Here is a 14,344-nt window from a genome sequence, read left to right on the forward strand (position 1 = left end):
AACCTATAGTTGTGTCACTAGTACCAACCCTCACCAAGCAAACTAACCGGTATTATAAGGCACTGTCTCATCTTGGAGTTGAACTGTAATGCTGATGATTGTGTATATCTGAAACTGTCTTCATATTGAGTCTGAATTGTAATGCTGACAATTGATATCTAAAACTGTTTTATACTTTATGCAGATAGCTATGTTTAGCTGATATAATTCTCTAGGCAGTTCCTATCTCTATTTTACTGCATTCCTTAATTAATCACTAATTTTTGTTCACCAAAATGATTTTTCTAAAAATTGTCATTGTTATTCATTTACTTGTTCTTATCCATGCAACATCCAAAGCCCTACCTTCAGATATAGCGAAGTTACTTACCTGTAGCAGGTATTCTCCGAGGACAGCAGGCTGATTGTACTCACTGATGGGGTGACGTCCAACGGCAGCCCCAGGATCGGAAATCTTCCTAGCAACAAAGTTTGCTAGCCCTCACGCGCACATGCGCGCACTGCGCATGCGTGACCGTCTTCCTGCCCGTAGCGCGAGCGTGCTCCTCAGTCAAGTAGAAAGCAAAGACAAGGGAAGACACAACTCCAAAGGGGAGGTGGGCGGGTTTGTGAGAACAATCAGCCTGCTGTCCTCGGAGAATACCTGCTACAGGTAAGTAACTTCGCTTTCTCCGAGGACAAGCAGGCTGCTTGTTCTCACTGATGGGGTATCCCTAGCCCCCAGGCTCACTCAAAACAACAAACATTGGTCAATTGGGCCTCGCAACGGTGAGGACATAACCTAGATTGACCTAAATAGAAACAACTGAGAGTGCAGCCTGGAACAGAATAAAAACGGGCCTAGGAGGGTGGAGTTGGATTCTAAACCCCAAACAGATTCTGCAGCACCGACTGCCCTGTCACGTCGGGTATCCTGCTGTAGGCAGTAATGAGATGTGAATGTGTGGACAGATGACCATGTCGCAGCCTTGCAAATCTCTTCAATAGTGGCTGACTTCAAATGGGCCACTGATGCTGCCATGGCTCTAAGACTATGAGCTGTGACATGACCCTCAAGAGTCAGCCCAGCTTGGGCGTAAGTGAAGGAAATGCAATCTGCTAGCCAACTGGAGATGGTGCGTTTCCCGACAGACACTCCCCTTCTGTTGGGATCAAAAGAAACAAACATTTGGGCGGACTGTCTGAATGGGCTTGTCCGCTCCAGATAGAAGGCCAATGCTTGCTTGCAGTCCAATGTGTGCAACTGACGTTCAGCAGGGCAGGTATGAGGACGGGGAAAGAATGTTGGCAAGACAATTGACTGGTTAAGATGGAACTCCGACACCACCTTCGGCAAGAACTTAGGGTGAGTGCGGAGGACTATTCTGTTATGATGAAATTTAGTATAAGGAGCATGGGCTACCAAGGCTTGAAGCTCACTGACTCCACGAGCTGAAGTGACTACCACCATAAAAATGACCTTCCAAGTCAAGTACTTCAGATGGCAGGAATTCAGTGGCTCAAAAGGAGGTTTCATCAGCTGGATGAGAATGACATTGAGATCCCATGACACAGTAGGAGGCTTGACAGGGGTCTTTGACAAAAGCAAACCTCTCATGAAGGCTGTCCCGAGATAGGCTTACCTTCTACACGATAATGAAAAGCACTAATTGCGCTAAGGAGAACCCTTACAGAGTTGGTCTTGAGACCAGATTCAGATAAGTGCAGAAGGTATTCAAGCAGGGTCTGTGTAGAACAAGAACGAGGATCTAGGGCCTTGGTGTCACACCAGACAGCAAACCTCTTCCATTTGAAAGAATAACACCTCTTCGTGGAATTTTTTCTGGAAGCAAGCAAGACTCGGGAGACACCCTCAGAAAGACCCAAGAAGGCAAAGTCTACGCTCTCAACATCCAGGCTGTGAGAGCCAGGGACTGGAGGTTGGGATGCAGAAGCACTCCCTCATTCTGAGGGTTGGAAAACACTTCAATCTCCACGGTTCTTCTGAGGACAACGCCAGAAGAAGAGGGAACCAGATCTGTCGCGGCCAGAATCATGGTTCCACGATCCTGCTTGAGTTTCAGCAAAGTCTTCCCTACCAAGGGTATGGGAGGATACACATAGAGGAGGCCCTTCCCCCAATAAAGGAGAAAGGCATCTGACGCTAGTCTGCTGTGGGCCTGAAGTCTGGAACAGAACTGAGGGACCTTGTGAATGATCTGAGTTGCAAAATGATCTACCAAGGGGGTGCCCCACGCTTGGAAGATCCTGCGTACTACTCTCGAGTTGAGAGACCACTCATGAGGTTGCATTATCCTGCTCAACCTGTCGGCCAGACTGTTGTTTATGCCTGCCAGATACGTGGCTTGGAGAAACATGCCGTGTTGGCGAGCCCAAAGCCACATCCTGACGGCTTCCTGACACAGGGGGCGAGATCCGGTGCCCCCCTGCTTGTTGATGTAGTACATAGCAACCTGATTGTCTGTCTGAATTTGAATAATTTGAAAGGACAGCCGATCTCTGAAAGCCTTTAGCACGTTCCAGACCGCTTGTAACTCCAGGAGATTGATCTGAAAACCTGCTTCCTGGAGGGACCAACATGCTTGGGTGTGGAGCCCATTGACATGAGCTCCCCACCCCAGGAGAGACGCGTCCGTAGTCAGCACTTTTTGCGGCTGAGGAATTTGAAAGGGACGTCCCAAGGTCAAATTGGAGCGAATTGTCCACCAATGTAGGGATTTGAGAAAAATTGTGGACAGTTGGATCACGTCCTCTAGATCCCCCGCAGCTTGAAACCACTGGGAAGCTAGGGTCCATTGAGCTGATCTCATGTGAAGACGGGCCATGGGAGTCACATGAACTGTGGAGGCCATGTGGCCGAGCAATCTCAACATCTGCCGAGCTGTGATCTGCTGAGACACTCGTACCCAGGAAACAAGGGACAGAAGATTGTCTGTCCTCACCTTGGGGAGGTAGGCATGACCTGTCTGGGAGTCTAGCAGAGCTCCTATGAATTCTAGTCGTTGAACTGGAAGAAGGTGGGACTTTGGATAATGTATCATAAACCCTAGTAGCTCCAGGAGTTGAATAGTCATCCGCATGGACTGTAGAGCTCCTTCCTCCGAGGTGTTCTTCACCGGCCAATCATTGAGATAAGGGAACACATGCACTCCCAGTCTGCGTAGAGACGCCGCCACAACTGCCAGGCATTTTGTGAACACTCTGGGTGCAGAGGCGAGACCAAAGGGTAGCACACAATACTGAAATGGTGAAAAAATTTTAACCTCCCTCCGACCGGCAGATCGTCCGGCACAGACACCTTTATTTATTTATTTATTGCATTTGTATCCCACATTCCCCCACCTATTTGCAGGCTCAATGTGGCTTACATAGATTTGATAACATTGTCATAACAGGATATCGGATACAATTAGTAATGTGTAGCGCTTAGGAAGTGGTGAGGGAAGAGGGAAGAGAGTTGTTAGGGTAATTATAGGAGGTGTGCGCTCATAGTTGAGTGGACTTAGTGAGGTTATAAGTTCTCATTGTAGGCCTTGTTGAAGAAGAATGTTTTCAGAGATTTTCGAAAGATAGGTGTTTCTTTGATTGCTTTCAGGTCTGTAGGTAATGCATTCCATATCTGCGTGCTCTTGTAAGAGAAGGTAGTGGCGTGCATCATCTTGTATTTAAGTCCTTTGCAGCTGGGGTAGTGCAGGTTGAGAAATTTACGGGATGATCTTGTGGCGTTTCTGGGAGGTAGGTCTACGAGGTTTAGCATGTAGATTGGGGCGTCTGCATGAATAATTTTGTGTACCAACGTGCAGATCTTGAACGCAATGCATTCCTTCAGTGGAAGCCAGTGAAGTTTCTCTCTTAGTGGTTTTGCGCTTTCATATTTGGCTTTTCCAAATATGAGTCTGGCGGCTGTATTCTGGGCAGTTTGAAGTTTTTTGATTGTCTGTTCTTTGCACCCGGCGTATAGTGCATTGCAATAGTCCAGATGGCTTATTACCATTGACTGTACCAGGGTAAGGAAGATGTATCTCATGAAGAAAGGTTTTACTCTTAAGTTTCCACATGGTGTAGAACATCTTTTTCGTCGTGTTTTTCACATGGGTATCAAGAGTGAGGTTTCGGTCAATGGTGACTCCGAGAATTTTCAAGTTTTGTGAGACCGGAAAAGAACAGTATGGTGTGGTTATGGCATTGAAGTTTTTTGTGTTATGCTGTGAGGTGAGTACAAGACATTGTGTTTTTTCTGCGTTAAGTTTTAGTTGGAATGCATCTGCCCAGGTGTGCATTATTTGGAGGCTTTTGTTGATCTCGTTGGTGATTTCAATTAGATCTTGTTTGAATGGGATGTATAGAAGTGATAAGTAGTAGTAGTAGATTGTGACGTCATCTGCATAAAGGTAGGGGTTGAGGTTTTGATTGGCTAATAGTTTGGCTAGAGGTATCATCATTAGATTGAACAATGTTGGTGAGAGAGGGGATCCCTGGGGGACACCACATTTAGGTATCCATAGTGGTGATCTGTCCGCCTTCATTGTTACTTGGTATGATCTTGTGGTCAAGAATCCTTTGAACCATTTTAGAACTGTGCCTCCTACTCCGAAGTATTCTAGTATATGTATTTGTATTTCATGGTTGAACATGTCAAAGGCACTGGACATGTCGAATTGCAGGAGGAGGATGTTGTTACCTGTCGCAATTGCTTGTTTGAATGAGTTCATTACGGACACTAGTACGGTTTCAGTGCTTTGATTCGTCCGAAATCCTGATTGGGACTCGTGCAGAATTGTTTATTTAGGTATTCAGTAAGTTGTTTCGTCACTATGCTTTCCATGAGTTTGGCCATGAGTGGAATAGATGCTACTGGTCGGTAGTTAGTTAAGTCCATTGTGCTTTTTTTAGCATCTTTTGGTAACAGAGTGAGTAGGATGTTTCCTTTATCCTTAGGAAAGAGTTCATTTTGAAGCCTGTAGTTTATATGCTTCGTGAGGTCTGTTTTGAATTGTTTGGGTGCGGATCTTATTAGACTGTTAGGGCAGATGTCTAATTGGCATTGCGATTTGGCGTATTTCCCTAGACAGAATGAAATTTCTTTTGATGAGAGCGTGTCAAAGTTGGTCCATGATTGATCTGCTGGGCATTCTCTGGGTTTTCGGTCTACACATTCAAGGATATTTGTGTAGTCTGTTGTGGTAGTGGGTATCATGAGTCGGAGCTTTATGATTTTTTCGTTGAAGTAGTTCGCAAGGTTAGTTGCTGATGGGGTATCTGAGTTGTTGGAGGTGACCTTGGTAGAATATAGAAGATTGTTTACCAGTGAGAAGAGTTTGTGTGTATCTTTGCAGTTTGGTCCTATTTTGGTTTTGTAATAGGTCCTTTATAGCGGCTATGCTCAACTGGAGCCAGTCAAAAGCCCGTCCCTTGCTTTTGCTGGGGAGCTGCAGGGATCTGTTGAGGCGCACGCTGTTGACGCGAACGAGCGCACTGGGGCTTTGCCTGAGCAGGCTGTTGGGAAGGTGGATTGTACCTACGCTTATTGTAAGTGTAGGGAGCATTCCTCCTTCCCCCGTAAAAACGTCTACCTGAAAAGGGAGATGCTGAAGGCGCCCGGTGGGAGAGTTTGTCGAGGGCAGTTTCCAGCTGGCGGAGCTGCTCTACCACCTGCTCGTCTTTCTCACCAAAAATATTATCCCCCCAGCAAGGAGTGTCCGCAATCCATGCTGGACTCGATTCTCCAGGTCAGAGGCATGCAGCCATGAGAGTCTGCGCATCACTATACCCTCAGCAGCGGCCCTGGACGCAACATCAAAAGAGTCGTAAGCACCCCTGGACAGGAATTTACGACACACCTTCAGATGCCTGACCACCTCCTGAAAAGGCTTGGCCTGCTCCGAAGGGAGCTTATCGACCAAGTCCGCCAGTTGCTTCACATTATTACGCATGTGGATGCTCGTGTAGCGCTGGTACGACTGGATCTTGGACATGAGCATAGCGGAATGATAGGCCTTCCTCCCAAAACAGTCCAGAGTTCTAGACTCCCGCCCCGGGGGCACCGAGGCGTAATCCTTAGAACTCTTGGCCCTCTTGACAGCGGAATCCACAACCGCAGAGTCATGAGGCAACTGGGTCTTCAACAACTCCGGGTCCCCGTGAATCCGATACTGGGACTCAGCTTTCTTGGGAATGGTGGGATTAGTTAATGGTTTCATCCAGTTTGCCATCAATGTCTGCTTAAGGACATTATGTAGGGGAACGGTGGACGACTCTTTAAGTGGCGAAGGATAGTCAAGGACCTTGAACATCTTGGCCCTGGGCTCATCCTCAGTTACCACAGGGAAGGGAATGGCCGTAGACATATCCCGCACAAAGGAAGAGAAAGACAAACTCTCCGGGGGAGAAAGCTTTCTCTCTAGCGAAGGAGTAGGATCAGAAGGGAGACCACAAGACTCCTCGTCCAAGAAATATCTTGGGTCCTCCTCTGCCTCCCACGAGGCCTCCCCCTCGGTATCGGACACTAGTTCTTGAACTGCAGTCCAAAACCGGGCCTGTCTCGACGCCGAGGAGCGATGTCCTCGATGACGGTGTTGAGAAGTGGACTCCCGCACCGTCGGCAATGAAGCTCCCTCCATCGACGTCTATGGGGAATCAACTTGGGTGGCAGCCGAGGCCGACGCCGCAAGTGGCACCAGCGTCGAAGACCTCACCACAGGCGGGGAGCCAGCTGCCGCATCTATCAACGGTACTGACGGTGCAAGCACCACAGGTACTGGAACAGATGGTCGCAGCAGCCCTTCCAGAATCCCTGGAAGAATGGCTCGGAGGCACTCGTCTAGACAGTCTGTCGAGCAAGGCTGTGGAGTCGGTGCAGGAGACGGAGCCAGAATCTGTCTAGGGTGAGGAGGCGGTACTGGGCTGTCTGGAGAGGGGCGCAGTGACACCTCCTGTATAGAGGGTGAGCGGTCCTCCCGGTGTTGACGCTTCATGGGTGCCGAATCTTTCGGCGCCCCGGAGCTCTCGGTACCATGACGGGAAGGCGACCGATGACAATGCTTCTTCGCCTTCACTCAAAGCACATCACCGGTACCCCCCGGTACCGACGAGGAGGACATGGAATCTAAACGTCTCCTCGGGGTCGGGTCCGAAAGAGGTCGGTCCCGATGGGCTTGTACCGCAGGAGCCCCCGAGGCAGGTGGAGACCCATTCGATGGCTCACTGCTGCCAGCGTAAGATGGTCTCTGGACAGCCATTACCTGCGCTCCTGACGTCGATGCACTCTCCGGTGCAGACATCGACACCGCCGCCGCCGATCTCGGTACCACTGCTGACTTCGACGCCGAAGGACCAGATGAAGCTCGGAACAGGCACTCCCACTGAGCTAATCTCAATGCTTGTGTACACTTTTTAAGGCTAAGACACAATGTGCAGGCGTCGGGGCGATGACCGGCCCCAAGGCACTGAATACACGAAGTGTGTGGATCAGTGACTGAGATTGCCCGGCTGCACCGAGTGCACTTCTTGAAACCGCTGGTGAGAAAGGCGGTGAAATCAAAACTCGCAATGGTGCCAACAGAAAAGCACAAAAAAAGGGGGAAAACCCCGTACGGGCAGCCAAAATGGCCGCACATGAAAACGAAAGGAAACTTACAGGGACAAACTAAGAAGTAAAGAAAAAGTTTTTTTTTTAATATAGAAGGAAAGCTCAAAGCGAGCGAACTCACAAGGGAAAAATCAAAAAAAGGCGGTGAAAAGCCGAATGATGAAGAGGGCTCTCTTCTGGGGCGCAAAGCAACCGAAAAACAGCCGCTCTGACCGTGGAAAAAAAGAGACTAAGCTGGCACGCTCGCGCTACGGGCGGGAAGATGGCTGCCCATGCGCGGTGCGCGCACTCGTGCGCACGAGGGCTCTAGCAAGCTTTGTTGCTAGGAAGATTTCCGGACCTGGGGCTGCCGTCGGATGTCACCCCAACAGTGAGAACAAGCAGCCTGCTTGTCCTCGGAGAATCATCATCTTCACAATTTGCCACATCATGATAGGAACAGTGGATTCCCAACAATTTTTAACCAAATTAAGTACTCTGTCAATATTTTTTTGTAAGGTTTCCATTAGGGTGGATTTAAAAGTCAAGCCTAAATATTTTATGCCATTTTTACACCAACAGATGAGAACGGGTGTCAATTGTCTTTCATACAATAAATATTAAGTGGAAAAAGCTCAGTTTTTTCCTAGTTAATTGTATAACCAGATAATTTGTCAAAATCTTCAATTAGTTTAAAAATATTTGGAACAGAAACTTCTGGAAATGATAATTTCCAGAGAAGATAACTTCTGGACATTATAATTTAATCTGGGTATTTGCTACAGAAATCCCATGTATATTTGAAGAGGAACAAATTATGATTAGTAGTGGCTCGAGATCCAAAATAAAAAGTAATGGGGAAAGGGAATAGCCTTGTCTTGTTCCTCTAGTTAAAGAAAAGGTTTGTATTAATGAACCATAAATAAACAACTGTGCAGTGGGGCTGGAGTATAATATTTGAACATTGTTTATGAAGTTGTCTCCTATACCAAGGCAGGCCATCTCTAAATTATCTCTAAGGGGTCCTTTTACTAAGCTGCAGTAAAAAGTGGCCTGCAGTAGTGCGAGCATGTCTTTTGGATGTGCACTGGGCCATCTTTACCGTGTCTAAGAAAAAGGGCTTTTTTTAAAGGGGCCGAAAAATGGACAAACGCTAAAATTGAAACCAACGTATGTCCATTTTTGGCCTGAGAACTTACCACCACCCATTGACCTAGCGGTAAGGTCTCATGCGCTACCCATGTGGTAAGCATGCAGCATGCGCCAACTGCTGTTTACCACTGGGTAAGTGGCCTGAGGTAGAAAATAGAAAATTATTTTCTACCGTTGGAGTAGGCATGCACCGATTTGGCACATGTTGTATATGCGTAGGCCCTCCCGCGCCTTTGTAAAACGGACCCTTAATTAATTCATCCTTCTCAATCAGATTTTGTAAAAGGCAGATTATCTTCTGATAATACCAGAATTTTTTTCACATAATATTCATGCTGCACAGTCACTACAAACACCAGCCTGTGTTATCTCATTAGATGCTGAAAAAGCATTTGACCACACTGAATGCAGGCAAGTAAATATTTTAAGGAGGCATTAGGTTTGCCAAATTCTGAAGAAATGGTATTGGTAAAATGTTATTTCATTTCTAAGAAAGAGCGATTTCTTTAGTTGGTCAGGAGAGTGAGCAAGCAGTTTTGGCTCCTTCAGAGAGTGCAGATTTGACTGGTTTTTTGGAGGACTCTGTAGATACCATCTCCACTAGGGCTACTCTCCTGATCACATTTCTTCATGAGGGAGATAAATTGGCGGTATTAAGAGCTTACTTTAAAAAGAAAAAACTATGCTCTTTTGCAAGATGTTTCCCAGAATACCCAATTATTAAGGAAAGCCTTTTTAGTTTTAAAGCTTTAATAGCTTTTTTAGCTATTGGTACTACATTTTTTCTTTGATTCCCGTGTAAATGTTATGTTACATTTCAGGGGATTCAATATATATTCTATGACTCTTCACATCTCGAGAAAGTTTTGCAAGGACATGGTAGTCTGTAGTACTGTTTGGCAGGTTGGAGTACTTTGAGTTCTATACATAAGTATTGATTCTCTTTATTGTTCAATACTTTGTTCTTAGAATTTCCTGTTGTTTACCTGCTGAAATATATATTCCAATCTCCCCTTTGATGAGGGCTGTAATTTGCTTGATATGTATTCATTATCTATATTGCTTCGCATTTCTTCATTTAATATAAATATTCTTTTTTTCCTTGTTTCCAATGGTGTATTATGGGAAATCTTTATTTTATAAAAGCAAATTTTACCTCAATGATATACAAGACCACATTCTTGTAGAAGCAATATAGGATACATTTTGTCACACGACTATAACTCCATGCTCCATGGACTAGTAAAAGCTTCTCCAAATAGGAAAACTAGAGACAGAAGAAAAACAGAATAAGTATCACACCCATTTTACTTGAACACAAAAGAGGAAGGGAACTTGAACACAAAAAGGGGAGGCAACTGAAATAAATTACTTATAGAGCAGCATTGCAAAAAAGCAACCGGCCAATATTCAAAGCGATTTAGCCAGCCGCTCACTGGTTAAATTGCTTGGTCAGGGCTAGCTGCTAATTTTCAGTGGCACTTAGCTGGCTAGATGCCACTGAAATTGGTGGTTAGTGCCTAACTCACAGCTGGCTATGTTGGGAGCAGTCCAAGAGCAGAGTCAGCACTTGGCCACTTTAGTGCTGACAATCAGTCCTTAACCCCCGGATTCTATATAGCACACCTAGGGCCGTTTTTGGCTCCTTCAGAGAGTGGTTTTCTGGAGGACTCTGTAGATACAATCTCCACTTATGCTACTCTCCTGATCACATTTCTATGTGCGCCCAACATGTGTCAATTTTGAGTTACCGCTTGGCTATTTCAAGGCCCTTGTGGTAATTTCATTTTTGATGCGTGTCCAATATGTGTGCAGGAAAGTATTTTTATTTTCTGGCATGCGGGTGGTAATTAGGCATTAATTGGCATTTTACGCACATAGACAATTACCACCCGGTTACTGCTAGGTCTGCTAGGTCAATGGCTGGCGGAAAGGTTCCAGACCCAAAATGGGTGCACGACAATTTTCATTTTGTTGCACGTCCATTTTCAGCAAAAATTTTAAATTTTACAGGTGCACTGAAAAATGATTCTGCGCACGCCGAAAACATGCATCTACACAACCGCAGGCCATTTTAAGCGCACCTTAGTAAAAGGGCCCCCTAGTATTCCACATTGAAATCCAAGCGAATTCTATAACAATGTGCAAAACATAATTGGCTTAAGCCAATCAGTTATGCGCATTTTATACGCATAATTGTTAACAGCACTTAACAAACAATAATGAGCACTAATTGACAATAATTAGAATTTACGTGCACAACTCCCTAAACGTATTCTGTAACACACTGCGCCCAAATCTGAATGCATGCAAGCAAAAAGGGGTATGGTTATGGGCAAGGAAATGGATGTTTCATGGGCATTTCAAAATTTACGCATGTTGTTATAGAATATAGCCCTCTGCTTCTAAATCTTCACACCAGGATTTACGCCACATTGTCATTGGTGTAAATGGATGCGCATAGTTTCAGTTATTAGGATATCGACTAAGCATATTCTATATACCATGCCTAAATCTAAGAACTGCTTATAGAATATGCTTAGGTGGAAATGTTTTCTACACCGATTTCATGGCCACAAATGCTAAATATCAACTGTGTGATAACTGGCTCAAAAATAACTGGATATTCAAAGTCGAAGCCCAGACAGGGCCCAGCTTTGAATATCTGAGAATAACTACCTTGACGGTGAGCAAAATATTCAACACCAGCAGCTGAACATTGACCCCAAAATTTCTAGACAAATTGACAACATAAAACAGAGTGCAGCCATTTTTCATAGACTATTTGCCATTATAGATTTTTTTTATTTAAAATCAATTAACTACCAAACCTCAGTAGTTAGTAAGACATATGGTTTCTCATGCTAGACTGCCTATATCTGTATATTGTTAGATGATAAATAACTAAGGGGCCCTTGAGCTGAATCAGGTATTTCTGACGTTATACCTGTACCTGATTTTTATCTAAATGTTAGAGTTGTATGAAATAAGGCAACTCTAATTAGAGACTGGATTGAAGACTGTCAACCAGGTTATTTATTTTTAACAGAAACTTAGACATTCTCTGAAGTTGATCCTATTATCAAGGAACTTTGTCTAACTGGTTATAAAATCAAAACTCTATCTAGAAAAGGGATAAGAGGAAGGGGTCTTGTTATAATACATGAAAGTTTTTTTGTTTATATTTTTTAACTTAATCTATTAGGTGCTGTTTGTAACCCAGAATTAGACATTCTTTTCTTTCAGGTGAAAGATACTTCTTTGGATGAAACTTTAACATGTATACTGTTCTACTGTCCTCCTGGAAAATGGCTTAAGGCTAAAGAGATTTTATTGATTTTATTATTAGAAACTCATTATACTTAAAATGCAATTTGTTATTTGGAGATATTAATTTACATTTAGAAATATGTTCAGTTTCAAAAACAAAAGAACTGTTTACTTTTTTTAGCCAATTTAATTTATTGAATTCCACCTCTTCAAAGTACTCATGCTCAGGGCCACCATTTAGCCGCAGAGGCCACTATACCACCAGGGCAGGAGGCAAGGTAGGACTGTAGTATGCAAGAGGGGGATGGCAGCATTATTGTGGCAGTGGGGGCGGGAGCAGGTTTTGGCACAGTATAAGTTGGGGGGCAGGTTTTTGCACAGTGTAAGTCATCAAAAGGACAAAATATAAGAAAACCAATGGACTGCATTGGGGGCTTATAGCCTATTTCGTTATGTTAAAACAAATGAGAGATCTGCATGAAAGAAGAAATTTATTTTTATTATGTTGACTTATGAAAACCACTTGTCCCTGTAACATGCTATTTGTACAAAAGAGATGAGGTGAAGATGTGATTCCATGTGCCCTAAAGAAAGGAGAGTTTAATTTTACTTCTATTCTTTTTAACACCAGGCTTCCCAAGGTAGATTACAACAACAGTTAAGATGAACCCATCAGGAAACAGGATATCCTCGCTGAAATTTGGACTACTGCTAGAGGCAGGTGCCGTTTTAGAGGACAGCACTGACTCCATCAGCAGCAGAGGGGGATCACTGTCACCCAGTAGCATTGCTCCACCAATGATAGCTCCCGGATAAGATTCAGTAGGGGGGGCAGAGGGATGGGAGCAGGGTTTTCTGTAAGGGGGTCAAAGCCTGAAGGGGGGATAACTTAGGTGACTGGGCCCCAGACTTTGGAATGCCTTGCCTGCTGAGCTTTGTGCACTTCAAAGCATATCACAATTTAAGAAAGAATTAAAATTGTATTTTTTCATCAAGTGTATGGATCAAAGGAGCAATGAATTTATTATATCCATTTTATTGCATGAAGTTTTGAATGCTGTGTCATTGTTGGATCTGATGACATGATTCTGTTTTTAAGTTATATTTTTGCTTAATTTTGTTTGTCTTATATGTTATCTGCTTAGAATTTGGACTTGGGAAAACAAATAAATTTAAAAAAAAAATTATTATTATTTTAACACACAGCTACCATATTATATGCTCAGTGCGAGAGTGCAGAGGGCCCATGCTCTCAACCTAGCATGTAAAGAGGTGGCTATATGTTAACTGTGTGCCCTGTGTGCTAAATGCAGGATATGCCTCCTACATGTACTGTACAGTCTCTGCAGTTACCATACATTACTTTTTGTGGTTAACATGTGTAACTGCAAAAAACACACTTTAGTAAAAGAGCCCCTAAATACTCTGCCCAATTTCAAAGAGATTTAACCAAAGGTGTAATGCACAAGAAACCACTGGTTTAATAGTATCAAACCGACAAACTCTCTTGCCACCTCAATGCAGCTGGTTTTGAGGTTTAATCTCTGTATCGAGATGGCAAGAGAGTTTGGTTCCTTTTCATATCAGAAGAAATAGTGACATAGAGGATTGGACTCTCATTGCCAAAACACGGCCCGTGTTGATTTGCACCTCCTGTTGCACCATACTTGTGTTGTATTTTTAATAAATGTATTGGACCATTAAGATCTGGCTTCCTTGGATCCTTTGTTTGATCTCCACTTGTCTGCTTGTTGCAAGTGTCATGTTGACCAGTTGATATTTTTAAAATGTATGATACTAAAAGGGGTGTGCCAGTGACATGTAAGTGGCACATGTCCATTTCATCATGTATGCAGATCCTTTTCTAAAATACTAGTGGATCTTGAGACATTCCAGCCTTGATGTCTCAATTCCAGGTGCTACGTCTTTTCTAAAACCTGTCTTTATATACAGTGGTGGAAATAAGTATTTGATCCCTTGCTGATTTTGTAAGTTTGCCCACTGACAAAGACATGAGCAGCCCATAATTGAAGGGTAGGTTATTGGTAACAGTGAGAGATAGCACATCACAAATTAAATCCGGAAAATCACATTGTGGAAAGTATATGAATTTATTTGCATTCTGCAGAGGGAAATAAGTATTTGATCCCCCACCAACCAGTAAGAGATCTGGCCCCTACAGACCAGGTAGATGCTCCAAATCAACTCGTTACCTGCATGACAGACAGCTGTCGGCAATGGTCACCTGTATGAAAGACACCTGTCCACAGACTCAGTGAATCAGTCAGACTCTAACCTCTACAAAATGGCCAAGAGCAAGGAGCTGTCTAAGGATGTCAGGGACAAGATCATACA

General features: G+C 44.1%; 1 protein-coding gene across 1 annotated transcript in view; it reads right to left on the bottom strand.

The window, feature by feature from the left end:
- ATP8A2 (ATPase phospholipid transporting 8A2) overlaps positions 1–14,344 on the bottom strand; it is a 1,572,980-nt gene that overhangs the window by 650,030 nt on the left and 908,606 nt on the right. Inside the window, exon 26 of the mRNA XM_030202396.1 lies at positions 9,876–9,986. Within this exon, the coding sequence (XP_030058256.1) occupies positions 9,876–9,986 (111 nt within the window). The remainder of the gene's footprint in view (positions 1–9,875; positions 9,987–14,344) is intronic.

The sequence above is a fragment of the Microcaecilia unicolor genome, chromosome 4, assembly GCF_901765095.1.
Source record: "Microcaecilia unicolor chromosome 4, aMicUni1.1, whole genome shotgun sequence".
In the NCBI taxonomy this organism is placed as follows: Eukaryota; Metazoa; Chordata; class Amphibia; order Gymnophiona; family Siphonopidae; genus Microcaecilia; species Microcaecilia unicolor.